Consider the following 27,932-nt stretch of genomic DNA (forward strand, 5'->3'; position numbering starts at 1 on the left):
CTTTTGCTATCTGTCAAGACAAAATATAAGATACTTAGGGTGCCGTCACATACAGCCCGTAATCCGTAATCCGCACCGGAAGTCCGCAAAAGTTACTAGGGATTGCGTCCGTAACGTTACGTGTGTTTTATCTCCTTGTGTCCCATGGAGCCGTAATTCCATGAAATTTCCGTAAAAGTTACTAAAAGTTACTAGTTATTACTAGTAATGCTTTTTTTAATTTTATTTATTTAACTAAATTTGACGATTTAATTAAAATTTTTGTTAAAATTATAATATATTTTGTAGTTTTCTTATGAATAAAATACAAATAAACAATTATAATCTGTTAAATAAAAAATAGTAATACCGTTACGTGTGTATTTACGGCTCCATGGGACACAAGGAGAAAAAACACACGTAACGTTACGGACGCAATTTCTACAAGGAGGCATGTAAGCACGCAATGCAATTGCACTCCGACTTTAAATAAAAATAAACGTGTCATAATCTTAATAATTGTTATTTTTATAAAGTGACTTGTTTGACAATTTTGAAATTAGAAGCATAATGAATCTTCGGTTCATGTTATTAGTTATGATTACAATGTTGAAAAATTCAGTGGCTTCTCCATTTCATCAAAGAAAACTAACGTACAATAGAGTGATTTACATGTTTACAATTTATTTAAAATTGAAGAGACTGGAAAGTGCCAAAAAACAGAAGCGCAAGTGCTGGGTGCGACCGATATTTCAGCTGGAAAGAAGACGATTGCAAGGAGCAAGCGACAACTTGGTACTAGAAATGCAATTGAATGATTCAGACAAGTATTTCAATTACTTTAGAATGTCACCTGAAACATTTCAAAGACTATTAGTATTGGTTGGGCCAGGTATTACAAAACAAGAGTGTATCAGGGAACCAATACCTCCTCGTACTCGATTGGAAGTCACTTTACGCTATTTAGCATCTGGAGACAGTATGACATCAATTTCATATGCATTTAGAATCGGTCATAATACAGTTTCCAAAATAATAGCAGAGGTATGCGAAGAAATATGGACTACCTTGAAAGAAAAAGTTTTTTTGCAACTTAATGAAACTAATTGGCATACAATCAGTGACGATTTCAACAAAGACTGGAACTTTCCACATTGCATTGGAGCAATAGACGGCAAACACATTGTGATGCAGGTAAGAAAATGATATAAATCTCCCTTTAATTATATATATGCAGAACATCTAAAACTTATGCTGTTTCATCTCAGATAGCACATGATATCCTTCAAACATTCTAACAATATTATATTGTGTATGAGATATAATCTGTATGAGATATGATCCTGTATGAGATATAATCAATGTACTTTATATCAAAATCTAAATTTATACTCAATGTCAGCATATGAGTGAGTTGCATTGAAAGACTGAAAGGCAGAATTCTATAGTGGAATGAATATTTTCTTTCAATTTTTCATTAGTGAACCACACTACGATATTACCACTTTTGTAATATACTTCAGTGATAAAAGAACTTAAAGGAAAGTTCTAAACGGAACGCTTTCTCTCTTATAATTTTTTATCTGTAAATTATACGGTTTTAATAAATTGCGATTCTGGAAAAAGTACGGTTTTATTAATTCTATCTTTTGAAACTTTTTTCTTTATAATTAATCTATATATATATAGATATATATAACTAGATATATATAACTTTTTTCTTTATAATTAATCTATATATATATATATTGATAAAGTGTAATTGTGCTGGAACACATAATTATAAAACAATTATTTTTACTCCTATTGTTTATAATTTCAGGCGCCAGCTAATAGTGGCTCTTGCTTCTACAACTACAAAGGAAACCATAGCATCAATTTGCTAGCCATTAGCGATGCTAAGTATCGCTTCATAATTGTTGACATCGGAGCTCCGGGAAGGCAAGGTGATTCAGGAGTTCTCACTAACAGCGGGCTGATGAATCTGTTGGAAGACAAGAAATTAAAAATACCGCCAGCTGCACAACTTGATGGCAGTAACGAAGAATTTCCCTTCGTTTTTGTTGCAGACGAAGCGTTTCCACTCACGACCTACATGATGAGGCCGTACCCTCGAAGTGGAAATTTAAATATAACAAATAAAATTTTTAATTATAGACTTAGTCGCGCGAGAAGAGTCGTTGAGAGTTCGTTTGGAATATTAGCTGCACGTTGGAGAATTTTTCGTCGGCCGATTATAGCATGTACGTCAACTGTCCAAAAAATTGTCCAAGCTTCAACAGCTTTACATAATTTTATTATTACTTCAGAAGAACATCTGCCATTGCGAGAAAGACGCTACCAAACTCTCAGTACTGCAGATCGTGAAATAATTTCTATGGGATTAGTAGATATTAATAAAAGAAACAGATATCAAAATCTTGAAGCAATTAGAGTGCGAAATGCATACGCGTCGTATTTTGAAGATGTGAATCCATTATCGTGGCAGTGGGATAAAGTACTCGCAAATGATTTTTAGTCTCTATTTAAATAATCTTTTTAAAAAAGATGTACATATTTTTTTCATTAAAATCAATAAAATAATAGCATAACATTCTAGTAGATTTAGCTTTAATTCCAACAATTATATTTTTTATTTTAATAGTTCTTTGGAATAAAATAAAACTGCATATATAAAAATATTAGTTATTAATTATATTATCTTAATGTATCTAATATCTTATATATCTAATATCTTATATATCTAAATCTGAACTCTTTTCTACTTCGATTGCCCGGGTGAGAAATTCCATTTGTAAATCTCGCCGTTTGTTATATGGCAAACGCCGTAGAATATCCCCTAGCATATCGCAAAAGCTGTGCACTGGATCATGAATTGGCTGGGATTCCTTGAGGTATGACATCAACTCAGCTTCAATTTGTGTAATTTCTTCGCTGCCTGTTAAAGAGAAAATAATAATAATTGAGTTTTATTATAATATTGTGACGTCCTATATCCTGCACGGTTTTTCCTTGCGCAACTAGAATATATATATATATATATATATATATATATATACATATATATACACATACGTAGTCGTTTCGAAACTCGCGAATTGCAGCTGACAGAACTATCCGCAGAACTACCCGGCCGGCTGTTGCTATCATTGCTTTTTTCTTCTGATTGGGGTCTTGTGAATGTTTCTATGTTGTCATCTACAGAAACATTTGATGGGTCTGAATTTTCGCGCAATGTCATCGGTAGGGAGCTGACTGTTCTACAAGATCATCAGATTTTATGTTATTATTAATCACATTTTGAAGCTGAATTTTATTAAGTTAAATATTCCTTTTTGCCAAGAGTCGTACAAATTTTAATTATGAAATATAGATTGGCATTCTTCATAGCACAATATATACATTAAATTTGTTAGGATAATACGAGCAATTTCAACGCTTTTTTAAAATAATAAATGAAATTAATGAAATAAATTCTCGATTGATAAAAGAAATAAATAAATTTATAGAAATATTCAAAATTGTACAAAAAATATTGAAGGGTTCATGTCATGAACATTATATGTGAATTATTTCAAATGTCCGTTATTTTATTTTTTTTACAATATAGCAGCCAATTTTGAAAATTATGGTGCTAACATGGACAAAACTCAGAAATTTATAATAAACATAATATGCGAATTATTTGACCTATTTCATTGATATTAAATTATTCACAAATTACCAGTAGCATTCGAAATTTTGTCTTAAAAGAAAATACGCTTAACAATATTTAATTTTGTTATAAAATATAAAAAATTTGGGTGATGAGGAAACTTACAAAGCTTATTAGTAGCTGAAATAAATTGTTTAAAATTTGTACTATATTTTTACAATTTCGAAATAATTCTGCAAATTTCAGCTTCATTTAATAATTTCCATGAAATAAAAAATACTTACGGTCCACTCTGGATGACCGATTCTAAAAACTGCATTCTGTCATAGAAGCGGAAACTGCTTTTAACAGGCCGGCCATCTTCTGCACTTGATCCGCTCCGAACATAGCTCTTCATCAATTTTCTAGCTTTTGTATAATTGTCTCTTAAATATCCCCATCTTTTTTTGCATTCTACGGGACTCTTGACACCTGCAATTTTAACATAATTAAAAATAATTTTATTGTAATCGAAATCACGCTGCAGTATATCCACACAAACTTGCATAAGTGCATAAGCATATGCATAAGAAAATGAATTGGTTTTTTTATACATATGTTTATGTGTTATACAAATCCGTCTGGATTGGCCTGTTACCTCACTTTAAAAGTGATGCATAACCTTTAACATTAAATAATACACGATCACTACTTGATATTCATACCACCCATTATGTTGGAAACTTCTGTCCATAAGGCGTCGGTTTTCAACTTTGTCCGATTTTTGTAGCCTTGCGAATGATCCCACAAAGGCCTTTTCTGCTCGACAGTCTCGATAAGCAATTCGTCAATTGCATCTGCTGATATTAAGGCTGTCAAGCCATTCTTTGCAGTACTATCGATTTTTGAAGCACTGCTGCTGCTGTTTTGCCTCTGCTGCTGCTTCTCCACTGTCTCTGGAGTATCTGTAAAATAATCATATTTCAGTAATTGTTATAGTATTCTTGAGGTATACAATTCCTTTCAATCATATCTTGTATAAATATGTAAGGAATATGACATTGCAATGTGTAATATTTTTGAAATGTTGCTGAAAGGTTAAATGATTATATCGAACTACGCCGAAATATACATTTTGAAAGCATTGTAACATACTCATTGTAACAACTTTGTCCTTGTCGACAACTATGACATCCACTTCCTCATCGAATGTTGCAAAACATTTATGTTTTATTAGTTCGTCCATGTCGTCCGACATTACCCACCCGCAATAGCCACATTTCATTCGCTGTAAAATAAGATACATTTATTAATAATTTATATTTATAACAGCTTGCATATATCAAATAGCATTTAATATAAAATAATATTTACTGCAGAATATATAGAAGTCATCGTGAACACTGACACAAAACCTAAAATTTACGCGTCAAACGCCGTAAGTGAGAGAACATTCATACATGAAATATCTAAAATACAGACAGACGCAATCCCTAGTAACTTTTGCGGACTTCCGGTGCGGATTACGGATTACGGGTTCTATGTGACGCCGGCCTTATAGAGTGCGTTCGAAAATAAGTTTGGTTGGTGTTGGGAAAAAAGATAAAGTTGGCAGTATTGAAAATTACCAGTGCTGCGTTTCGTTTCTTCCACTGGGATCATTGGAATTATACGTTATACCAGGGATCACTGAGGTTTGTTGAGGTTATTAAGGACATAAAAAAATTTGCTATTTGAGGTATTATGAAAGAGGTAAAGAAGAAGTAAAACATATTTTATAATAATATGCTTTATCTATATATATATAAATAAATATATATGCTATAGTTATTATATGTAATAATTAATGTAATCATAATTAAATACAGTAAAACAAATGTATTCTAACCTTTACTTCTTTTTCTCTTTTTTATAAATTATTGTTTCTTATATTTAAATGTAACATAATTGTGTAATATTTACAGATCACTTCTCTTGTTACTTATTATACGTCTCTTAAACATATATTTAAAAAATGAAGAAATCTGTGCAATTAGTTAAGAAACACAACACTCGTCAATTGAAGTTGCTTGATGAAATAACCAATATAGAATATATAATAGAAGTTAATGAAGAAGATTTCAATCGCGCTTATAAAGGTATTATTTCAATATTAAACAGTTAACTATCCAGATAAGAAAGCATGCAAAAATAATTATATATTGTTATTTTTATATATAGATATTACATTTGCTAATGCTTTGCTACAAAAAGCAAAACATACCCTTTTAATTAACGAACGTAATTCGAGCACAATTGATAATCCCAGTTCTTCGAAAAAAAATATGAAAAATATAAATACTATCATACAACTTGATGATTTATTGTCAAATATTGAGACTAATCAAAATGAAACAGACAACAATGCTTCAGATATTGATAATGAAACAAACATGTTGAATATAGGTATATTTAAATTATTGCACAATTACAGAAAACTGTTTAATATTGAAATAATACCTTTATAAGCGCGATTGAAATCTTCTTCATTAACTTCTATTATATATTCTATATTGGTTATTTCATCAAGCAACTTCAATTGACGAGTGTTGTGTTTCTTAACTAATTGCACAGATTTCTTCATTTTTTAAATATATGTTTAAGAGACGTATAATAAGTAACAAGAGAAGTGATCTGTAAATATTACACAATTATGTTACATTTAAATATAAGAAACAATAATTTATAAAAAAGAGAAAAAGAAGTAAAGGTTAGAATACATTTGTTTTACTGTATTTAATTATGATTACATTAATTATTACATATAATAACTATAGCATATATATTTATTTATATATATATAGATAAAGCATATTATTATAAAATATGTTTTACTTCTTCTTTACCTCTTTCATAATACCTCAAATAGCAAATTTTTTTATGTCCTTAATAACCTCAACAAACCTCAGTGATCCCTGGTATAACGTATAATTCCAATGATCCCAGTGGAAGAAACGAAACGCAGCACTGGTAATTTTCAATACTGCCAACTTTATCTTTTTTCCCAACACCAACCAAACTTATTTTCGAACGCACTCACTGTGAACAATATAAATAATATTTTAGTAAGTAATTATAGAATTGAAAAAATAAGAGAAATATAATTCTTAAATAAAATAAATTAATAAGATTAATAATTAATAAAATTTACATAAGTAGCTATTATTAGTTTTAATGCAGATTAAATTAGACATTAAAAATATATTATAACCTATATATACATATTATTTTTCAAGAAAAGTATAATAATATATAAAATTGATTTTCAGAAAAAACTTCTTTTATAATAAAAAATGGATAATAAGGAAAATGTTAAAATTTTATTAATGTTATATCAACAACATCCTTGTTTATATGTTACAAAAAGTGTTGATTATCATAATCGTATGAAACGAGATCAAGCTTTACAGATAATCTGTAATCAGTACAAAGAATTAACAGGACAACCACTAACAACTGAAATTGCAAAAAAAATTAATAATTTAAGATCACAATATCTGGACCATCTAAATAAAATAAAACATTCGAAATCAAGCGGTGCATCACTTGATGATATCTATAAACCAACTTGGCAATATAACATAGATCAGAAAATCATCGTAAAGAATCGTAACTCGATTACAACGCTAACTATATTCAGCCAAGTATAAATATTATTGTTCGAGGACTCGGACCGAGATCTTGGATTGAGTTCTAGCATCGTGGACACAAGGCTTAACACAATGATGCCATCTGAATTTCTCTCTCATTTGCTCTTCGTTTATTTCAATTCATTTTTCTCTCTCCCATTCACTCATGTGTTGTACTAGGTGCGTTCAGAAAACACAACGGTTGTGTGAGCGCTCATCGCCATTGGAGTATTCTATCAGATCTTTTAAGCCTTGTGTCCACGATGCTAGAACTCAATCCGAGATCTCGGTCCGAGTCCTCGAACAATAATATTTATACTTGGCTGAATATAGTTAGCGTTGTAATCGAGTTACGATTCTTTACGATGATTTTCTGATCTATGTTATATTGCCAAGTTGGTTTATAGATATCATCAAGTGATGCACCGCTTGATTTCAAATGTTTTATTTTATTTAGATGGTCCAGATATTGTGATCTTAAATTATTAATTTTTTTTTGCAATTTCAGTTGTTAGTGGTTGTCCTGTTAATTCTTTGTACTGATTACAGATTATCTGTAAAGCTTGATCTCGTTTCATACGATTATGATAATCAACACTTTTTGTAACATATAAACAAGAATGTTGTTGATATAACATTAATAAAATTTTAACATTTTCCTTATTATCCATTTTTTATTATAAAAGAAGTTTTTACTGAAAATCAATTTTATATATTATTATACTTTTCTTGAAAAATAATATGTATATATAGGTTATAATATATTTTTAATGTCTAATTTAATCTGCATTAAAACTAATAATAGCTACTTATGTAAATTTTATTAATTATTAATCTTATTAATTTATTTTATTTAAGAATTATATTTCTCTTATTTTTTCAATTCTATAATTACTTACTAAAATATTATTTATATTGTTCACAGTATCTCGTATCACTATTATAGGGAAAATAGAAAATAGAAAATATTATTCAGCCGATCAAAGCACAGTCGAAAAACAAAGCTTATAAACACGAGCGAGTTGAAGATAAAATGTCTGGTGTTCGAACTTACGGAGAAATAAAGCAACTGTCTATTTTTTGGTAAACCAGGCAATAACATTTAATTAACACAAATTTTAACAATTAAATGAACAAATTCCAACGAAAGTAATTGACGTTAATTCGCACTCGGATTCGTGAAATCGCGGAGAGCGGTTCGACAATTTAGTCTCAAGATTTTCAGATGCGTTTTAGAAGGAATTAATAATCTGAACGTTTCGACTGTTTAAGAACAAGTGAAGCTTTCAAAACGATCTCTCGCGATCGACGGCGATCGATCTCATCGAGCGACGAAATTCGGCGTCGCGACTTGCGCATTAGAGTTTGCGGCGGTTGTTGAGACGCCGAATTTCGAGTGATCGCTTAGCTTGTGTAGCGGAGCTTTATGTCGTAGCGGTTTTCTTCATTTAAACTATTTGCATTTATTTACGAAGATCTTGCATTTATATTGATCTTAAACATACCGCCCGCCTTGGAATGGCAATTCCGAAATATGATCGAACTCTCGAACTAGTGAAAACGCTCGACAACGAAGCTCCAGCCGTAATACCGTCGCGAATGCGAAATTGATGACTGGTGAAATTCGAGTAAACACAGAATCAAATTCGATGATAAATTCTTGTGAGTTTCTTGGCGTGGGGGTTTTTTTTTTTTTTACACCGATGGAGTGTTCGTTGGCTCGCTATCGAGAGGTAATAAACATAATTTTGTGATTGGGCGCTTGAATTCGGACGACGCTGTTTTTATTGACACGACGCGAGGTAATGCATCTGAACCAGAGTGTAATTGCGTAATGCGCCCGAGCTCCCATTTGCAGGGAGGCAAATCTGGCTTGCGCAAGAGAACCATCTGACCGACCTTTATTATTTCTTGTTTGCGCTTCCATTTGACTCGTTGCTGGAGTGTGTTGACATATTCGTTTTGCCAGAGTTTCCAGAATTTTTCGGTCATTAATCGCACGCGTTGCCATCGTGACAACCGACTTTCCTTCAGATTGAGCAACGATGGTTCAGGAGTCGTTGTGATAGCAGAACCGATTAGGAAATGGCCCGGAGTCAAGGGTTCGTAATCGTCGAGATGGTCGCTTAGCGGCGCAATAGGTCGCGAATTCAAGCACGCCTCTATTCGACAAAGAAGCGTTGTGAATTCCTCGAATGTGAGCGTCTCGTTTTTGACTAGGCGGCGGAGATGATGTTTCACACTTTTTACACCAGCCTCCCACAGTCCGCCGAAATGCGGCGCAGATGGGGGAATAAAATTCCAGCTTACACTGTCAGTCGCGATTTTATTTTGAAAATTGCTCTCGGTGAGAGCGGCCCGATATGCGGACGCGAGCTCTCTGTCAGCGCCTAAGAATGTAGTTCCGTTATCGGAATACATTGACTCCGGTAATCCTCTACGAGAGCAGAATCGTAAATACGCATCGAGAAATGCGTCGGTCGAGTAATTACTAACGAGCTCAAGATGAATCGCTCGTGAATTAAGGCAAATGAATAAGGCGATATATGCCTTTTGAGTCTTGATTCCGCGACCGCTACTTGTGCGAATTTGGATCGGACCGGCATAATCAACGCCACAATGCAGGAAGCTGCGCTCTGGTTTTGTGACTCGGATCGCGGGAAGATTTCCCATTAACTGTGACGGAACAGCTGCCTTTTCGCGAGCGCACGGAACGCATCGATGAATGATGGCTTTGGTCATACTTCGACTGCGTAGGATCCAAAATTCCTGTCTTAATACATTTAAGGTTAGTTGTAATCCAGCATGCAAGGATCGCACGTGCGCATTTTTAATAATGAGATGGACAAGCGGATGTGACGCGAGTAGAATCGGATGCTTCCTGTTGAATGGGAGAGGCGAATTTTGCAATCGGCCTCCCACTCGTAACACATTGTCCTGATCAATGAATGGATTAAAGGAAAGGATTGGACTTTTATGGTTGAGCGATCTTTTATGAGTGAGCGCTTGGATTTCCGTGGAAAATAAGGCTTGTTGGATATAGCGGATCCAATAAAGTTTAGCGCTGCGATATTCGTCAGCGGATACTGCGGCAGGAACTTCAGACCCTTGCGGTTGATCGTGCTTCCTGCGTTTACATTTATTTAAAAATTTATATATATAAGCTGTAACGCGGATCAATTTAGGCCAGGATGAATATTTTTTCGCTAGATCCCATTCGCGATCGTTCATTGCGACCGTTGCGCATGTAGTTCGCACTTCGAGCTCCGTTTCGGAATATAAGCTAAGCGATCACTCGAAATTCGGCGTCTCGACAACCGCCGCAAACTCTAATGCGCAAGTCGCGACGCCGAATTTCGTCGCTCGATGAGATCGATCGCCGTCGATCGCGAGAGATCGTTTTGAAAGCTTCACTTGTTCTTAAACAGTCGAAACGTTCAGATTATTAATTCCTTCTAAAAACGCATCTGAAAATCTTGAGACTAAATTGTCGAACCGCTCTCCGCGATTTCACGAATCCGAGTGCGAATTAACGTCAATTACTTTCGTTGGAATTTGTTCATTTAATTGTTAAAATTTGTGTTAATTAAATGTTATTGCCTGGTTTACTAAAAAATAGACAGTTGCTTTATTTCTCCGTAAGTTCGAACACCAGACATTTTACCTTCAACTCGCTCGTGTTTATAAGCTTTGTTTTTCGATTGTGCTTTGATCGGCTGAATAATATTTTCTGGCCTTGCTGCTACGTATGAGAAACGGTCGCACGAGTTGGACGATTTGTCGAGATAATAATTCGCATAAAGACTTTCAGCTTCAATTCAAAAAAAGGGATTCCACCCGCGACTCCGTTTGCTGCGCGTTTTTCGTGAAAAACGGTTCCGATAATCTGTGTCTGCATCGCCGCTAGCATACGCGCGAATTCGACACGAACATTTTGGTCCTTCGAGCCGGATCGTAGCGACGGATCGCGAATTGGAAAATTCAAAAGTAGCACCCTTTCTGGTGCAGTTTCATCTTGATAAATTCTCGTTCAGCATGGCCGAAATCTTAACAAAACAGAGGCAGGTGTTACGCTCGCTTGATCGCTCATTGGACAATTTTAAAAAAATCGGCAAAGGCAATCTAAGTGCAGCGCGAGTACGGAATCGAATAAGCGCGTTGAAAGACTGTTGGGCCGAAATTCAAGCCGGTCATCTCGAGCTAGTGACTCGGCTTACGAAGCAGGAGCAAGCCGCTTGCAGTTACTTCTCGGAGAATCTATACGACCACGCTGAGGACACATATCACGCAACCTCCGACTTTATGGCCGAATGTCTGGAAGAATTGGAACCTCCGGTGAGCCCGAACCAATCTATTATAAATAGTAGTGTGCACCATGGCTACACGTCGTCGGTTGCTCTTCAACATTTGCCTCCCATCAAATTGCCGCCCTTTGACGGAAAATTCGAGGAGTGGGAGAGCTTTCGCGATCGTTTCACCGCGTTAATCATTGACAATCACGATCTCACGAATTTTACGCGGATGCATTATTTAACATCAAGTCTCAGAGGCCACGCCCTCGATTGCGTGAAGTGTTTAGCTGTGACCGAAAACAATTTCACAGTAGCGTGGAATTTGCTAAAATCACGTTACGAGAGCGCGCGCCGTTTATTGAATGTGCATCTGAGCACGCTGTTGAATTTGAGCAGCGTAACTCGCGAGTCCGTGTCGGATCTCCAGTCCCTACGCGACAGGGTCGGGGTCGCTGTAGCAGCATTGAAAAATTTAAAACGGTCTCCGGAACAATTGTGGAACGACATGCTTGTGTGTATCGTTTCGCAAAGGCTCGATCCTGTTACACGAAAGGCGTGGAATCTAAAGTTCTGTATTTCGTTCTTTCGAACTCTCCCATGAACACGTCCTCAGTTAACACGACATGTCAGAAAGCACTAAAGGTTAACGCAAATCATTGCTGCAATTCCGACTCTCTCGAGTACGAATTGCGTAAATTCTGGGAGATCGAAGAGATGCCTCACAAAAAAATATTAAGTCCCGAAGACGAACGTTGCGAGACTCATTTCCGGAATACGCACTCGCGAGATTCCACCGGAAGATACGTAGTGCGTCTTCCATTCAAACACGGTCCTCCAATTGACATTGGAGACTCTCGCGCTATAGCTGAGAAATCACTGCGCAATTTAATTCGAAGACTCGACGCTCATCCCGCGCAGGCACGCGAATATTCAGATTTTCTCTCAGAGTACGAACTCCTCGGGCACATGCAGGTCGCTCCGAAATCGTTCTCGCACAAAGGGCAATGCATTTATATTCCACACCATTCCGTCATCCGGGATAGTAGCACAACGACACGCTTACGCGTTGTCTTCGACGCTTCGAGAGCAACTTCAAACGGATCGTCTCTAAACGATCATCTCTTAGCAGGCCCGAAGCTCCAATCAGAACTTCCGGCCGTTATAATGCAATGGCGACAGTTCAAATACGTCTTCACTGCCGATATCACAAAAATGTATCGGCAAATCCGCGTTGATCCTCGCGACATGGACTATCAGAGAATTCTATGGCAGTCCGCCTCAGCACACGTCACAGAATTTCAATTACTCACGGTCACATACGGAACAGCCTGTGCACCATTCTTAGCTCTTCGTGTTCTCAAACAACTGGTGCAGGACGAAGGTCAGAAGTTTCCTCTCGCAGTTCCCGTGTTGACGAATCAGACTTATGTCGACGACGTACTCTTCGGCGAACACGACGTAACACGCATTCGTCAAGTACGCGAACAGTTGATTCGACTCTTGCGATGCGGCGGTTTCGAATTACGAAAATGGGCAAGCAACTCGCAGGATCTTCTAGCCGAGATCAACCCGGAGGATCACGGTCTCGCTTGCACAAAACCTCTCGACGAGAGCGAAACGCTCAAAGTGCTCGGCGTCGGTTGGAATCCCGTGCTCGACGTGTTCCAATTCCAATCGACATTAAAGGACCATCCGCCAGATACCAAACGCTCGATACTTGCGATCATTGCAAAAATTTTCGATCCCCTTGGTTGGGTGACACCTGCAACTATCATCGCAAAGGTTTTCATGCAAACTCTATGGCGCCTTAAATTGGAGTGGGACCAAAAGATTCCACCATCACAATTAACTACATGGCACCAAATTCATTCAAATCTTAGGTTGCTCAACGAATTCCGAGTGCCCCGTTGGACAGGGTGCGGTCCACACGTCGTCAAGCAAGAATTGCACGGCTTTGCCGATGCTTCGCTCGTTGCATACGCCGCAGTTGTTTACCTCAAGGTCACTTCATCTGACGGAAACTCAACAATATCGCTCATAGCCGGAAAATCTAGAGTAGCTCCATTAAAGCCCTTAAGCATTCCGCGTTTAGAACTGTCTGCCGCCGTTCTTCTATCACGGCTAATGAAATTCGTACAAGAATCAATCTCAGCAAATACTACTCAATGCTACTGTTGGACGGACTCCACAATCGTATTAGCGTGGATTCGTCAACATCCATCTCGGTGGAAAACATTTGTTGCAAACCGCGTCACCGAAATTCTTGCAAATCTCCCTCATCTCACTTGGCGTCATGTATCAACCGACGATAATCCAGCTGATTGCGCGTCTCGCGGATTGCTCGCACAAGATTTAATCAATCATCACTTATGGTGGTCAGGCCCACCATGGCTAAAACGCTCTTCCGAATTTTGGCCGATTGAGAATAGCACAGTGTCCCACGAAACGGAGCTCGAAGTGCGAACTACATGCGCAACGGTCGCAATGAACGATCGCGAATGGGATCTAGCGAAAAAATATTCATCCTGGCCTAAATTGATCCGCGTTACAGCTTATATATATAAATTTTTAAATAAATGTAAACGCAGGAAGCACGATCAACCGCAAGGGTCTGAAGTTCCTGCCGCAGTATCCGCTGACGAATATCGCAGCGCTAAACTTTATTGGATCCGCTATATCCAACAAGCCTTATTTTCCACGGAAATCCAAGCGCTCACTCATAAAAGATCGCTCAACCATAAAAGTCCAATCCTTTCCTTTAATCCATTCATTGATCAGGACAATGTGTTACGAGTGGGAGGCCGATTGCAAAATTCGCCTCTCCCATTCAACAGGAAGCATCCGATTCTACTCGCGTCACATCCGCTTGTCCATCTCATTATTAAAAATGCGCACGTGCGATCCTTGCATGCTGGATTACAACTAACCTTAAATGTATTAAGACAGGAATTTTGGATCCTACGCAGTCGAAGTATGACCAAAGCCATCATTCATCGATGCGTTCCGTGCGCTCGCGAAAAGGCAGCTGTTCCGTCACAGTTAATGGGAAATCTTCCCGCGATCCGAGTCACAAAACCAGAGCGCAGCTTCCTGCATTGTGGCGTTGATTATGCCGGTCCGATCCAAATTCGCACAAGTAGCGGTCGCGGAATCAAGACTCAAAAGGCATATATCGCCTTATTCATTTGCCTTAATTCACGAGCGATTCATCTTGAGCTCGTTAGTAATTACTCGACCGACGCATTTCTCGATGCGTATTTACGATTCTGCTCTCGGAGAGGATTACCGGAGTCAATGTATTCCGATAACGGAACTACATTCTTAGGCGCTGACAGAGAGCTCGCGTCCGCATATCGGGCCGCTCTCACCGAGAGCAATTTTCAAAATAAAATCGCGACTGACAGTGTAAGCTGGAATTTTATTCCCCCATCTGCGCCGCATTTCGGCGGACTGTGGGAGGCTGGTGTAAAAAGTGTGAAACATCATCTCCGCCGCCTAGTCAAAAACGAGACGCTCACATTCGAGGAATTCACGACGCTTCTTTGTCGAATAGAGGCGTGCTTGAATTCGCGACCTATTGCGCCGCTAAGCGACCATCTCGACGATTACGAACCCTTGACTCCGGGCCATTTCCTAATCGGTTCTGCTATCACAACGACTCCTGAACCATCGTTGCTCAATCTGAAGGAAAGTCGGTTGTCACGATGGCAACGCGTGCGATTAATGACCGAAAAATTCTGGAAACTCTGGCAAAACGAATATGTCAACACACTCCAGCAACGAGTCAAATGGAAGCGCAAACAAGAAATAATAAAGGTCGGTCAGATGGTTCTCTTGCGCAAGCCAGATTTGCCTCCCTGCAAATGGGAGCTCGGGCGCATTACGCAATTACACTCTGGTTCAGATGCATTACCTCGCGTCGTGTCAATAAAAACAGCGTCGTCCGAATTCAAGCGCCCAATCACAAAATTATGTTTATTACCTCTCGATAGCGAGCCAACGAACACTCCATCGGTGTAAAAAAAAAAAAAAAAAAACCCCCACGCCAAGAAACTCACAAGAATTTATCATCGAATTTGATTCTGTGTTTACTCGAATTTCACCAGTCATCAATTTCGCATTCGCGACGGTATTACGGCTGGAGCTTCGTTGTCGAGCGTTTTCACTAGTTCGAGAGTTCGATCATATTTCGGAATTGCCATTCCAAGGCGGGCGGTATGTTTAAGATCAATATAAATGCAAGATCTTCGTAAATAAATGCAAATAGTTTAAATGAAGAAAACCGCTACGACATAAAGCTCCGCTACACAAGCTAAGCGATCACTCGAAATTCGGCGTCTCAACAACCGCCGCAAACTCTAATGCGCAAGTCGCGACGCCGAATTTCGTCGCTCGATGAGATCGATCGCCGTCGATCGCGAGAGATCGTTTTGAAAGCTTCACTTGTTCTTAAACAGTCGAAACGTTCAGATTATTAATTCCTTCTAAAAACGCATCTGAAAATCTTGAGACTAAATTGTCGAACCGCTCTCCGCGATTTCACGAATCCGAGTGCGAATTAACGTCAATTACTTTCGTTGGAATTTGTTCATTTAATTGTTAAAATTTGTGTTAATTAAATGTTATTGCCTGGTTTACTAAAAAATAGACAGTTGCTTTATTTCTCCGTAAGTTCGAACACCAGACATTTTACCTTCAACTCGCTCGTGTTTATAAGCTTTGTTTTTCGACTGTGCTTTGATCGGCTGAATAATATTTTCTGGCCTTGCTGCTACGTATGAGAAACGGTCGCACGAGTTGGACGATTTGTCGAGATAATAATTCGCATAAAGACTTTCAGCTTCAATTCAAAAAAGGGATTCCACCCGCGACTCCGTTTGCTGCGCGTTTTTCGTGAAAAACGGTTCCGGTAATCTGTGTCTGCATCGCCGCTAGCATACGCGCGAATTCGACACGAACATTTTGGATTCCAACTTAAAACTCGAAACTTGTATATACATATACATATACAAGTTTCGAGTTTTCAGTTGGCTATTCTGAAAAGTTACCAGTCGGTTAAAGTTAACCGACGTTGGAAAAAGTGGCCCTATGTATCTTATATTTTGTCTTGACAGATAGCAAAAGAAACTAGTAAAATCTAATAACTCGCAATAACTCGTTCCGAAAAATGGGACGCAACGCATTTTTTCGTTTGAGCTTCTTATTTGAGTTTTGCATCCAAATTCAGTGTGTACATGATCCGAGTTCTAGTAACTTTCCCTCAGTCCGAGATCTCGGACCGAGTTCTAGTATCGTGGACACAAGGCTTTAGAGCCAACAAATCAACGTCGAGTATTGACAAGACATATACAACAGTTGTGCAACTGTTGTTTTCCGAACGCATTCATTGACTGCGTTCCGAAATTCACTGCCAGTACTGAAAATCTGCAGTTTACGTTACGTATATTGTAGATTTTCAGTACTGGCAGTGAATTTCGGAACGCAGCCATTGTTGTAGATTGCAAATTGCAGCAGGTTGCGATTTGCACTGCACAGTGCACGGTAGTTTCTGCTAGTTTTGGTTTTTGTTTACTTTTGCACACGTTGTTAGCACGTGTAAATTTATACGAATCGAATATTCTAATATGATATTGTGAATCATGTCAAATATGACGTTTCTCTTACGATCGTTGACATTCTGTATGAAAAGAATGTGTATATCTAAAAATCACTTTAGAGTATTTAACCAAAAAATTCACACATCGAAATGTAAAGAAATGAGAATAATTTCATTATATTACTGTTATTATATAGCAAAATTATTAAGTTTTTTAAAGTTTAACTAATGTTTCTATAGGTATGTTTCATGGTGAATATGAAATGCAAGATCCTAAAACTGAAGCTGATGTGTAAGTACAATAAACACATTGTTACATCGAAAAATCCATTTTATTTAAGAAAAGGATAAATTTTTTAATTTGATTTTATATATAATACAAAGTTTATAAGTAGTATTAAAATTGTAGTTAATACAAAGTACATTTTTCTCTAGTTAGAAATAAGAAGGAAATATTTTTTAATTTTTTCTATGTATAAGTATTATTATATATGAATTAAATTAACAAAATATAAATTTTTATATTTATAATTTGATATTAAGAACAATCAACATAATTTTATCGGTTATTTTTTCAGAGTCAATGTCACCTTCATCGACAAAAATGGCAAGAAATTTTCAGTAAGAGGAAAAGTAGGAGATAATGTGCTTTATTTGGCCCATAGATATGAGATTGAAATGGAAGGAGCTTGTGAGGCCTCTTTAGCATGTACAACTTGTCACGTGTATGTTCATCATGATTATACAGAAAAACTTCCAATAGCTGAAGAGAAGGAGGAAGATTTGTTAGATCTAGCACCTTTTTTGAAAGAAAATTCTAGGCTGGGTATAATATTTTTTTTCTTGAATGACGAAGTCTTTACGAGCATTTATCGAATATGTTAATTCCTAATTCTAATCTTTTTTTAGGTTGCCAGATAATTTTAACCAAAGAATTAGATGGCATAGAGCTAAGGTTACCTAAAGCAACTAGAAATTTCTATGTAGATGGACATACACCTGCTCCACATTAGCAATTATTTTTTCAGAATTTAACAAAGTTCAATATGTAAATAACATATTTTGTATATATTGTCTGTTATAATAAATAGATTTTTATAGATATTTTCATAAATATACAGAATCTAAAAATAACTTATGCAATATTTCTTTATGGTACAATATATTTATTTCTTATACATTGGATTAAGATACACATCTTTTTTCAGTTACAATCATACAAAATTTTAACATATTTATGATATAATAGACTTGCAGATTTAAAATTTAATTTTTGAATTTGCAACATTCAAATATAATAATGAAAAATATCTAGTTGGTTTTTAAACTTACATTTATAGGTATACTTGGAAGTATCATCACACATACATATTTTTTAATTTAGCATCACACATGCTTGTCAAGGAAATTTATACTTATATATACTTATATAAATGTAATTAATTTTTTCGATTATAATTAAAAAAAAAAATTTTCTACTTATTAATTAAATATTATATAAATAATTTTTACATTACAAATATCAACCAAATGCTTAAAATTAATAATAATATACGCAATTCGTACAAAAATTAAGTATTTTATGATAATAATCGACCTGATATTTATATACAGTAGTAATAAAATTATATATATTTATATAATATATGAAGTGTGACAATAAAGTTGCGAATTTACCGCCTTGCATTCACTATAGCAATGTTTGCTAGAAATGACATAGTGCGCTGTGACATGTTACCGTACATTTCTGGCATCACTGGTTAGCTCTCTACAGCTTTCTTGAACTTTCTATTGCAGTGATTGCGGCGTATTCCGATGTTTCGTTTGTAAGCACGGTTTTTCTTTGTGCGTGTTTTGGCATTTGGTTGTAATAATGCCTTATCTTGAATTAGAACAACGTGCGAACATCAAGTTTCTTGTGGAACTCGGTAAAGCTGGGAATAAAATTCAGGAAATGTTAGTGAAAATTTATGAGGATGATGCTATGAAGAAAATTGCAATTTACAAATGGGTTAAACGTTTTTCTGAGGGTAGAAAAAATGTGACTGATAATGATAACGACAGATCAGGTCAATTATCAACGAGCAGAATTGATGGAAACATTAAAAAAATTTGTGAAATTGTACGTGCTAATTATCGATTAACTGTGAGAAGCATTGTGGATGCAGTACAAATTGATAGAGAAACAGTAAAAAATTTTAGCTGAAAATCTAAAGATGAGAAAACAAAGATGAGCTGAAATTTGTCAAGATCTTCTGGAAAGGCAAGATTCTGAATCGTGTCACTAATGACGAGATGGATTCACCAGCATTAATCAAGCTTGCTGTTTAGAAATGCTGAAGACCGTAAAAAAGTTAAACAAACATGACCTGAACTTTTTTTCAAGACCTTGTAGATTCTGTACCATGACTATCCCTACTTGTATAACACTGTCCTGATCTAGCTTCATGTGAGTTTTTTCCGTTTAAAAAAACCTTGAAAGAAACATACAACACTGACATCAAGAATAATACAATAATAGCTCTGAAGGTCATACAAAATCAATTGCAGGACAGCTTTGAAGGCTTGAAAAAGGTGATGGCATATATGCATAGCAAGGAGACCAAGGGGACTACGTTAGGGACCACAGTTACATCCAGCAATAAGGTATGTAGCAATGATGCCGCAATGAGTTCGCGAACTTTATTGTCAAACCTCGTATATACAATATTTTTTTTGAGTATATACAATACTTATTGAATATACAATATAGACAAATTTATATATACATAGTATTTATGAAATATACATATACAATACAATCCATAGATCAATCTATGGAAAGCAGCAAATGGACTTTGAACCATCTATTTGTGATACATGGTGCACATTGTAGAGTGTAGTTTTTGTGGACCAACACAAAGAAATTTTTTTATACTCAGTTCAATGAAGCGGTTTGCCCCATGATATTTAAAGGAGAAACAGATAAGGTAATTAAAAACATTTCCTTGGAATTATCAGTGTGAGAAAGGATGTATCATGATTATTAAAATTTGATTTATCCAACTTAAATTGCAAAACCAACTAGCCAGTCTTTGTTAATCTATTTTAATGTTTTTACATCATATTTTGTATTTAGAATTAAAAAAATAAGAAATGTGTTAATTCTGCTGGTATTGTTTGCAAATTCCTTTGAGTTAATAGTATAAACAACAATAGTATTGACAAATAGACGAACAACAACTGACAGTATATTTGAAGATAAAAATACAAAATTTAACTTTCATTTATATTTAATCAATTAATAATTTATTCAGAAAATTGTTGTCTTGGATTTTAGCATATGATCACACTCCTTTGATAATATCTTTACCTCACATTAAATTGCTGAAGTCAAATAATACTAATTGACTGCACAACAAATTAACGTGTGGTGAGATTAAATAATGCACATTGCTAATAAAGTATATAAAATATAAGGAATATACATTGTATGGGACTACATGTAATATATCTTGTGCTACACCGGGTGTTTTCTCTTTGATCAATTTTAAAAAATGATGATGGAGTGCGTGTACTGGAAGCTGTCTATTTTTTTTGATACTTTTGACAGCAACCTATGCTCCGTTTGTTCCACATCAAATAATGCAATTAATGTGACATTTATACACATTTACTGCATTGTATAATGCAAAGAAATTTCTTGATCCAGTTCAACATTGTGCAGAAACAGCAAAAAGTTTCTCCGGCTATCCCACAGGATCGTGACGCCCGCCACATATTCCGCATGACATCCCGCACCAATGTACAGCTTTAAGTGGAGGATATATCCATAAGCAAGGAACGATCAGTGATAATAATGCCAAACCAAACCATCTGCGTCCGCATCCTTCCTCCATGCTACAACTGCATGATATACATAATGTTTTGTAATTTATTTATTTATTATAATTAATTGAGTATATTTTGAAACTATTTATTATAAATTGGAGCAATTTATTTTTAGAAGACAATTGCATAGGTAATATACAAAAAATACCAATGCACAGCTTAAAAAGTAGTTATGCAAAATTATTCTTTCAAAAAAGTATTTTAATATTCATACAATAATTTTTATACAATCTGTGAGAAATTGGAATTAAATTGGAATAAGTTTATAAGAAAAGTACAAAATAGTAACACAAGTGAAAGTTCGTAACAAGCAAAATGAACAATGTGTGAGATAATTATATAACGTGTAATAATTATAAAAATGTAACAAGTGATAATAATGATATAATAAATTTTAAAAAATAACATCGATGATAGTTGAAATAATATAACTTACCTACAAGGACTTTGTTCAAAATCACCTTCCGCATCACTCATGCAATGATATAGCATACATTGAGCACATGATAAACAAGATACTATTGCGATTCCACGTCTAAATGGATCAGGAGCATATTCACAGGAACCTTTGGGATTGTGTTGTACCGAATATAGCTCTTGACAATGTTTGCAGCGTACAGGCACGTTGCGTTTCACAATATTTGCTGAAGGTTGGGACATTATGATACTTGGCGTTTTCAGCGTACTTCCACTATTGGAGGTATTATGTCCGTCCAATCTTTCACCTTTGCGATCATCGATGATAGGATATAAATATTCATGGTTAAATGTCGTAAGCTGCACATAGGGATAATTATCCGATCCGATATTTGCTGTGGATGCCAAGGGATGTTGTAACGGCGGATCTTTAATAGAGGAATCACCGATGCAGTGTACTCGAGCTATATGAGATGTGTCTGAAGATGGATGTGATTCTAGTTGTTCCACTGGCAAATTCAAAGTCTGCAAAATTTAATAATTTTAATAAAAACTTTGTTGCTCTATTTCTCTTTTGATTTGTTAACGTAACTTTTCTTACCGTTATTATTATAAATTTCCTTGACTAAAGTTTAGTAAAGTTAGTAAATGAGACTATAAATTTTCTTACCATAAAAACATCCTCGTCTCCAGCATCTGCAGCATTGGTGGTCAACGTTAACTCAGACAGACCTATCACATATTGAGGTATAGTCTTACAGTAAAATCAAATGGAAAAATAAAGAACAACAAAATAATAAAACATGACTTCAAAATCATCGAGCTTACCATTTCCACAATCCATAATAAATTGCAGCAAAATAAGTGCGAATAAATTAATAAAATATTGCAAAAGAATCTCATGTTTGTTATAAACTAAATTTACTTTGTAAAAACATGGATGACTTTGATGTAATATCTTTTTACACGCACAATGTGCATTCTGTTAACATGACTGATATTTAGAGCTGATAATTATAAATGTCTGAGTATAGATAGAATATCTAAATAAATATGTATATATAGATAAAATATAAAAAAGACAAAAAACATACTAAATCAAAGTCATCCACTCTATTACAAAATAATGTCAGTTTTAACTATAATAATGAATTTATATGTTTTCTAGACTTTTTTACATTTTTCACATTTAAACCAAATAAATATACATTGAAATTGATAGGGAGAAAACAAAATAAAAAGTGCATTTAAATTAAAGAGATCTTTTTTATACTATTGACACTGAATAACAATCTCAAAATCTAACACTTATTGTAGATGCAATTTTTTAATTTGAACAATTATATTAATTTCTTATAACTGATTTTGGCAAGGAAAATATAATACCTTCTAATAATTCTTCAACTGCTGTTCGAACACCTTTATCAAATGCCCTTGCATCAGCAGCCGTTTGAAACGTTAGTCCAAACTTTTTTTCCCCTGTTCGCCAGTGATGAAAAGTTGGCATTACCTTATTATATTCAAAATCTTTTTTGATTGTACAACTAAGGACAACCTGTAGAAAAAGAGACATTTATTTGCATACAAATCACATACAATAAATATATTTATATTAATATCAAATTATATGTAACATGATAAGCTATATTAAATGTAGCTGCCACATTATTTAAGCATTCTTCTTGGAATAAATGTCAACTAAAATAAATTATTTACAGACATATGAGACTTACGGATTGATCTTTGATGCGTTTGCCATAAATAACATATTCGTGCTTTCTCTTATTTACAGGTGGGGAGATATTAGAAGATTCGTGATTTTGAGGACCAACAGCTGTGTTAGAGGCAGAATTTATGGTAGCGGACACACCAGTTCCATTGGTATTATTTGTTTGATGTATTTCTGATGAAATAACTTTACGTATAACTGAAACATTTGCTAAGCCACCTCCACTCAAAGGAATCCAACCGCCGGAACTGTCATCTCTTGTCATTACCTGGGCGTGGACCTTCACCAAACAGTTATCACTAGAAAAAAAAGACATAATTATTATTATTATATTATATTACACTGATCATAATAATTAAATTAATTCAAGTAAATTAAAGTAATGTAAAGCAATATTACAGACAAATTTAAATGGCATATATAGAGTATCAAGAAAAGAATTACTAATTTTTATTTATAATTTATTTATAAAGATCTATTGGATGAGGATGATAGAGGATATGAGTGGATGAAAAGGGTGATAAAGATGAGGGAGGAAGTCGAGAAGGAGGGACAAAGGGAAAGGGAGAGTGGAAAATCGAATGTTGTAAGCCTGGCCAGCTAAAGCCACGTATATGCCGAAAAACAAAAAGCAAATGTTTCATTAAATAAATATTATTATTACTAATTTTTATTAAATTTTTATTTTTATCCCATTTTAATGAATTCGAAACACTATAATTCATTAACAATACATAAATTGTATAGGCTATTATTTATTATATACAATAACTGATATTAAAGATTACTTTTATTAATTTTTTTATGTGTACAAATAAAAAAAAGTAAGCATTTTATTTTATAGCCTTATTATTATATTTATATATGTAAAACTGATTAAAAAAAAAAATCCTTTTTTTAATACAGAAAAATTTTTTAATATAATAAACTTTTAATATAAAGAATTTTATATAATTGTATACGTTTATAAAGATTTTTAGAGACTGATAGTTCACGTTTAAAAACGTCAAACAATACGTGAATGAGCTTGAAGTTTCATTGAAAATTTCAATTCACGCGAATGTATACGATATCGTCCGATTGATATTGATTTAATGAATGAACGACCGGTCCACATGTAACAACATTGGATACTATTGTAGAGTTGTAGGAGGAAAAGAAAGAATGGAAGACACGTAAACTAGGAAAACAGAAAGAGATTGATAAAAGAGATTGATAAAAGAATTGATAAAAGAATAAATAAAAGCAAGAAATAAACACCGCGAATATTATGCGACAAAATTTGTATTACGTTTATAAATTACGAGATATTCCGAATAGGGGAAAAAAAATAGAAATTTGTTGCAAAATTTATTCGCGTCATTCTAATCCGTAAACAAAAATTGACGAAAAAGAAAAAGAAATAAGATGGGAGAAGAAGAGAAAGAGAGATCCAAGACAGCTGAATAGAAAGTGAAAGTATATACAAAATCAGATAAAAACATGTCTGAACGAAGCGTGTATTCGATGTCAAATGTGGAACGACAACAACAATAATAAAGAGAGTAATAACGGGCACTTCAAGAAAATGGTACGGTCCACGAAGTAGGATGCAGCATGAGAATGAAAACCGCTGTTCGTAAATACTTACTCGTCCGACGTCTCTGTCATGATTCGAGGTATTGAAGCCTTCACTCAAAGCCCACTTTTTCCCACACTTCACCATTTTCGTCGCATCGAAAAGACATTCGATCGCGCGATTCTACCTGCGGAGCATTTTTATTATTTTATTATTTTTAGATCAGCACCGACGCGCGACACCGATACACAGGAAACGCCCCAGCAGTACGCCTCCTCCTCCCTTTCCGCCGCCACCTCCTCCACCGCCGCCTCTTTTTCCTTCACTTTGCACTCACCGTGCAGTTTACGATTTAGTTTACACCGTACGTCTTATTCTCGTACTAAATTCGCACTATATTCGTACTACGCATCGTTTACACCGGTCTGGAGGCTAAAATTCATTTAGTACGAACATAGTACTTGGTACGTATCAAAACGATCGGTGTAAACTAGCTCTATCGCCGCACATCCATCGCCTTCGATATCGCACACGACACAGAACACCACGTCGGGACCATACCAACGATACCAGACCGCCACTAGTCCATCGCGCCTGCTCTCTCAAAGCTGCATCGATCCAGCTTTACAAGCTGGGCCTGTCTCTTCGCGCCTGCGCGACGATCTAGTGTTTCGTCCGAGTAAACAAAGAGTTTGGCCTGCTGTCTGTCACGTTTCGAAAGATTACCCCAATCTTTTCCACGTATCTATACTTTATCCGAATCGCTCTAGTCCGTTGAGATTTCCGCCAAGATTTTCGCAGCCGTAACATTTCCCATGCATGTCGTTGTTTTTGTACTATTGCGCATGCGCGAAAAACCAGGTCCGTATCTTGGAATATTTTATCGACCGCTTACACTCTTTTCACGCTCAGTCACACCGATTACACGTCTCTTCACTTGAAAGGTGTAGTTTTAAAAAAAGACACTGCTCCCCATAATGTGCATCGGAGCATATCGCAATGCGATGCTTGCGAAAAAACGTTTGCTCGCGAAGTCGTTATTAATTAATTTGTTTTTTATACGATTAAATGAACCAAGCAATTTTCGCGAGTGCGAATGAGAAGACAATAGCACTCGTGAACACTTTACAGATTTATTTATTATTATTTAATAGAATTGTAAGTCGTAGTTTTGCGGAATGTTTATGGATTTCCGTAGGGCGAAGTCGCCGGTCTGTGCAACAGGATTCATTCATCGATGTACACAATTCTATATATAACAATCAAACGCGCCGACATACGTGCCTTATTGGTAGCAGCGGGTAAATATGAACAACACAGTCGACATAACTGATTCGATGTTCAGATTCAAATTAATATAAAACTACCAGGGCTAAGTGAAAATTATCTAGCATTGCGAGGATAGATCTCTGGAGGCAAGTTCAAGAATATACATATATTACACGTTGACTTATAAAAAACTACAATAAAATGTTAAGTTAAATTTAGCAAGCTTCTTTTGACTGTAGAAATTTTATTTTACTTCTTATTGTGTTTTTGAGTATTTAAATTGAGAAATTATACCTACTCGAATATAAACTAAATAGAGGAGATAAATTTTCTTGCATAATTAGACACAACTTGTCGTAATTTTTTTATTTTAAGAATGTGACATTACCATGTGAGTTTTGTATTAATTATATTTTCTGCCAGCAGAGGGAAGTAAGATTTTCTATTTCTTTTAGGTTGTGTTCTACACAGTTCTACATCCGGTACGTTTGTTGTTCGTATTTAATAAGAAAATTTAGCCGACGTAATTAATCTGTTTCATAAATAATAGCAGTACTTTGCGAAGCATTATATTAAGTAACAGTAAGATTAATTACTTTCTCATATTTTACTTAATTGCCGAAGATTTCTATGGATTATCATAACTTGTTTCATGTGGCACCTTAACCTTTCATATTGTGAAGGAAAGCGTGTATACACAATATAAGTTAAAAATGTTAATTGAGGAGACATTAATTTAGAATTAATTGTTATATCTCAAAAAATTCCGAATTCTACAAATGTGTAGCAATTTCACGTAGTTTTGAACAAAATGTTCTCATCACTACCCATCATTGCTGTCACACATAACCCTAAAGTTCTCTATTAAGTTGTTTGTGAATTGTGATTTTATAATTTTCTTGGAGAAATATTTATGTGATAATTAATATTCTTGTTATGTTATTATGTTTTTTTTTTTTTGTAGAAAATGACGAGCAAAACGAAAACACCTAAGACAAAGGAAGGCACTACAGAAGATGCGCCTGTGGCTCTGAGAAAAAGACCTTTCAAGAGGCATGGACGTTTGTATGCAAAGGCAATCTTCACTGGTTACAAACGTGGATTGCGCAATCAACACGAGCATACCGCTCTTCTTAAAATTGAAGGAGCCAGAACTAAACTAGACTCTGATTTCTATATAGGAAAACGATGTGTCTATGTATACAAGGTAAAACTATGTACACTTTTATGTATAAAGAACTAAGTTAATGCAGATAATCAAAACATATATTTTCTTAGATTAATTTTATAGATTTAATTGTCAACTTTTATTTTCTTACATCAAAAAATCTTTTTTTATATCTAATATCTTTGGATGTTGAAATTTTAAATGACAGTATAGTATAATTTGTTGCTAATTTAAATTAAATATATAATTATTTTATTAAATTATTTTTTAAAATGATTGATTATTAATAATTAATGCATAAAAATTAGGCTAAAAACAAGACTCCCGTACCTGGAAAAACCACAAAGAAAACAAAGGTAAGGGCCATCTGGGGCAAAGTTACTCGTCCTCATGGAGCAAGTGGATCAGTACGCGCTAAATTTAAGAGAAATTTGCCTGCTAAGGCTATGGGTCATCGTATCAGAATTGTGAGTAAAAATTTATTACTTAATGATTTTATAGAAGCATCTATTGTAATCCCTATTGTAAGTTTTATACACATTTTTAATTAAAAGAAATGTTTAATTTGAATTATTTTGTGTTGCAGATGATGTATCCCAGTCGAATATAAACTGTTGTATAACATAAATAAATAAATACCATTTTGGTACCAAAATCTGCATTTTTAATCTTATATTCATAATCCCTGCAATGATATTAGTCAATTATAATATAGAAAAGCGTTAAATATTTCTCTTCGTATTAAAATAAAA

The 27,932-nt window shown here is 35.0% G+C and overlaps 6 protein-coding genes and 2 long non-coding RNA genes across 16 annotated transcripts; 5 read left to right on the plus strand and 3 right to left on the minus strand.

Annotated features, from left to right (window-relative positions):
- Positions 1 to 217: 217 nt before the first annotated feature.
- Positions 218 to 2,572, plus strand: LOC136996839 (uncharacterized). The gene is made up of 2 exons (XM_067358647.1): positions 218 to 1,173; positions 1,802 to 2,572. Exons 1-2 carry the CDS (start codon positions 550 to 552, stop codon positions 2,495 to 2,497), a joined length of 1,320 nt encoding a protein of 439 aa, XP_067214748.1. The 5' UTR covers positions 218 to 549; the 3' UTR covers positions 2,498 to 2,572.
- LOC137000976 (uncharacterized) lies at positions 2,488 to 5,383 on the minus strand. Of its 5 annotated transcripts, XM_067358671.1 has the most exons (8): positions 5,242 to 5,381; positions 5,096 to 5,167; positions 4,988 to 5,028; positions 4,769 to 4,901; positions 4,339 to 4,578; positions 3,919 to 4,105; positions 3,055 to 3,239; positions 2,488 to 2,917 (listed from the first exon to the last, which is right to left on the minus strand). In XM_067358671.1, exons 1-8 carry the CDS (start codon positions 5,273 to 5,275, stop codon positions 2,715 to 2,717), a joined length of 1,095 nt encoding a protein of 364 aa, XP_067214772.1. In that variant the 5' UTR covers positions 5,276 to 5,381; the 3' UTR covers positions 2,488 to 2,714. The 5 variants fall into 5 exon arrangements, with proteins under 5 accessions (XP_067214772.1, XP_067214777.1, XP_067214786.1 ...); XM_067358676.1 differs by lacking the exon at positions 5,096 to 5,167 and having other exon boundaries at positions 5,242 to 5,376; XM_067358685.1 differs by lacking the exon at positions 5,096 to 5,167 and having other exon boundaries at positions 4,988 to 5,082; positions 5,242 to 5,376.
- LOC105677361 (uncharacterized) lies at positions 5,243 to 5,619 on the plus strand. Its single transcript, XR_001101545.2, has 2 exons — positions 5,243 to 5,365; positions 5,578 to 5,619. It is a non-coding gene; the product is annotated as an uncharacterized lncRNA (long non-coding RNA).
- A 3,357-nt stretch (positions 5,620 to 8,976) lies between these two features.
- Positions 8,977 to 9,702, minus strand: LOC136997454 (uncharacterized). The gene has a single exon (XM_067348328.1). It carries the CDS (start codon positions 9,700 to 9,702, stop codon positions 8,977 to 8,979), a length of 726 nt encoding a protein of 241 aa, XP_067204429.1.
- A 7,266-nt stretch (positions 9,703 to 16,968) lies between these two features.
- Fdx1 (Ferredoxin 1) lies at positions 16,969 to 18,303 on the plus strand. Its single transcript, XM_012363963.2, has 4 exons — positions 16,969 to 17,321; positions 17,410 to 17,461; positions 17,748 to 17,995; positions 18,079 to 18,303. Exons 1-4 carry the CDS (start codon positions 17,213 to 17,215, stop codon positions 18,180 to 18,182), a joined length of 513 nt encoding a protein of 170 aa, XP_012219386.1. The 5' UTR covers positions 16,969 to 17,212; the 3' UTR covers positions 18,183 to 18,303.
- Positions 18,304 to 18,314: 11 nt separating this feature from the next.
- Positions 18,315 to 25,582, minus strand: Spred (Sprouty-related protein with EVH-1 domain). Of its 4 annotated transcripts, XM_012363986.2 has the most exons (8): positions 25,081 to 25,578; positions 24,816 to 24,930; positions 23,190 to 23,484; positions 22,843 to 23,011; positions 22,285 to 22,296; positions 22,127 to 22,188; positions 21,476 to 21,981; positions 19,827 to 21,054 (listed from the first exon to the last, which is right to left on the minus strand). In XM_012363986.2, exons 2-8 carry the CDS (start codon positions 24,833 to 24,835, stop codon positions 20,898 to 20,900), a joined length of 1,221 nt encoding a protein of 406 aa, XP_012219409.1. In that variant the 5' UTR covers positions 24,836 to 24,930; positions 25,081 to 25,578; the 3' UTR covers positions 19,827 to 20,897. The 4 variants fall into 4 exon arrangements, with proteins under 4 accessions (XP_067214899.1, XP_012219409.1, XP_067214896.1 ...); XM_067358798.1 differs by lacking the exon at positions 19,827 to 21,054 and adding an exon at positions 18,315 to 19,103 and having other exon boundaries at positions 24,816 to 25,582; XM_067358795.1 differs by lacking the exon at positions 22,285 to 22,296 and having other exon boundaries at positions 22,127 to 22,152; positions 24,816 to 25,578.
- LOC137001006 (uncharacterized) lies at positions 19,103 to 21,982 on the plus strand. The gene is made up of 2 exons (XR_010891155.1): positions 19,103 to 19,815; positions 19,978 to 21,982. It is a non-coding gene; the product is annotated as an uncharacterized lncRNA (long non-coding RNA).
- An 838-nt stretch (positions 25,583 to 26,420) lies between the features above and the next one.
- RpL35A (ribosomal protein L35A) lies at positions 26,421 to 27,835 on the plus strand. Of its 2 annotated transcripts, none has more exons than XM_012363989.2 (4): positions 26,421 to 26,494; positions 26,977 to 27,219; positions 27,489 to 27,647; positions 27,767 to 27,835. In XM_012363989.2, exons 2-4 carry the CDS (start codon positions 26,980 to 26,982, stop codon positions 27,788 to 27,790), a joined length of 423 nt encoding a protein of 140 aa, XP_012219412.1. In that variant the 5' UTR covers positions 26,421 to 26,494; positions 26,977 to 26,979; the 3' UTR covers positions 27,791 to 27,835. The 2 variants fall into 2 exon arrangements, with proteins under 2 accessions (XP_012219412.1, XP_012219413.1); XM_012363990.2 differs by having other exon boundaries at positions 26,453 to 26,594.
- The last annotated feature ends 97 nt before the right edge of the window (positions 27,836 to 27,932 follow it).

The sequence above is a fragment of the Linepithema humile genome, chromosome 1 (assembly GCF_040581485.1).
Source record: "Linepithema humile isolate Giens D197 chromosome 1, Lhum_UNIL_v1.0, whole genome shotgun sequence".
NCBI lineage: Eukaryota > Metazoa > Arthropoda > Insecta > Hymenoptera > Formicidae > Linepithema > Linepithema humile.

Coding starts and splice junctions, on each gene's coding strand:
- LOC136996839 (XM_067358647.1), top strand. CDS start 550: ATGAATCTTCGGTTCATGTTATTAGTTATGATTACAATGTTGAAAAAT. Junction 1,174..1,801: donor GCAAACACATTGTGATGCAG/GTAAGAAAATGA, acceptor TTATAATTTCAG/GCGCCAGCTAATAGTGGCTC.
- LOC137000976 (XM_067358671.1), bottom strand. CDS start 5,275: ATGATCCCAGTGGAAGAAACGAAACGCAGCACTG. Junction 4,579..4,768: donor GGACAAAGTTGTTACAATGA/GTATGTTACAAT, acceptor ATTATTTTACAG/ATACTCCAGAGACAGTGGAG. Junction 4,106..4,338: donor AGTTTCCAACATAATGGGTG/GTATGAATATCA, acceptor TTAAAATTGCAG/GTGTCAAGAGTCCCGTAGAA.
- LOC136997454 (XM_067348328.1), bottom strand. CDS start 9,702: ATGTATTCCGATAACGGAACTACATTCTTAGGCGCTGACAGAGAGCTC.
- Fdx1 (XM_012363963.2), top strand. CDS start 17,213: ATGTCAAATATGACGTTTCTCTTACGATCGTTGACATTCTGTATGAAA. Junction 17,322..17,409: donor AAAAATTCACACATCGAAAT/GTAAAGAAATGA, acceptor ATGTTTCTATAG/GTATGTTTCATGGTGAATAT. Junction 17,996..18,078: donor GAAAGAAAATTCTAGGCTGG/GTATAATATTTT, acceptor ATCTTTTTTTAG/GTTGCCAGATAATTTTAACC.
- Spred (XM_012363986.2), bottom strand. CDS start 24,835: ATGACAGAGACGTCGGACGA. Junction 21,982..22,126: donor GAGACGAGGATGTTTTTATG/GTAAGAAAATTT, acceptor TAAATTTTGCAG/ACTTTGAATTTGCCAGTGGA. Junction 21,055..21,475: donor TTTGAACAAAGTCCTTGTAG/GTAAGTTATATT, acceptor TATATCATGCAG/TTGTAGCATGGAGGAAGGAT.
- RpL35A (XM_012363989.2), top strand. CDS start 26,980: ATGACGAGCAAAACGAAAACACCTAAGACAAAGGAAGGCACTACAGAA. Junction 27,220..27,488: donor GATGTGTCTATGTATACAAG/GTAAAACTATGT, acceptor CATAAAAATTAG/GCTAAAAACAAGACTCCCGT. Junction 27,648..27,766: donor TGGGTCATCGTATCAGAATT/GTGAGTAAAAAT, acceptor TTTGTGTTGCAG/ATGATGTATCCCAGTCGAAT.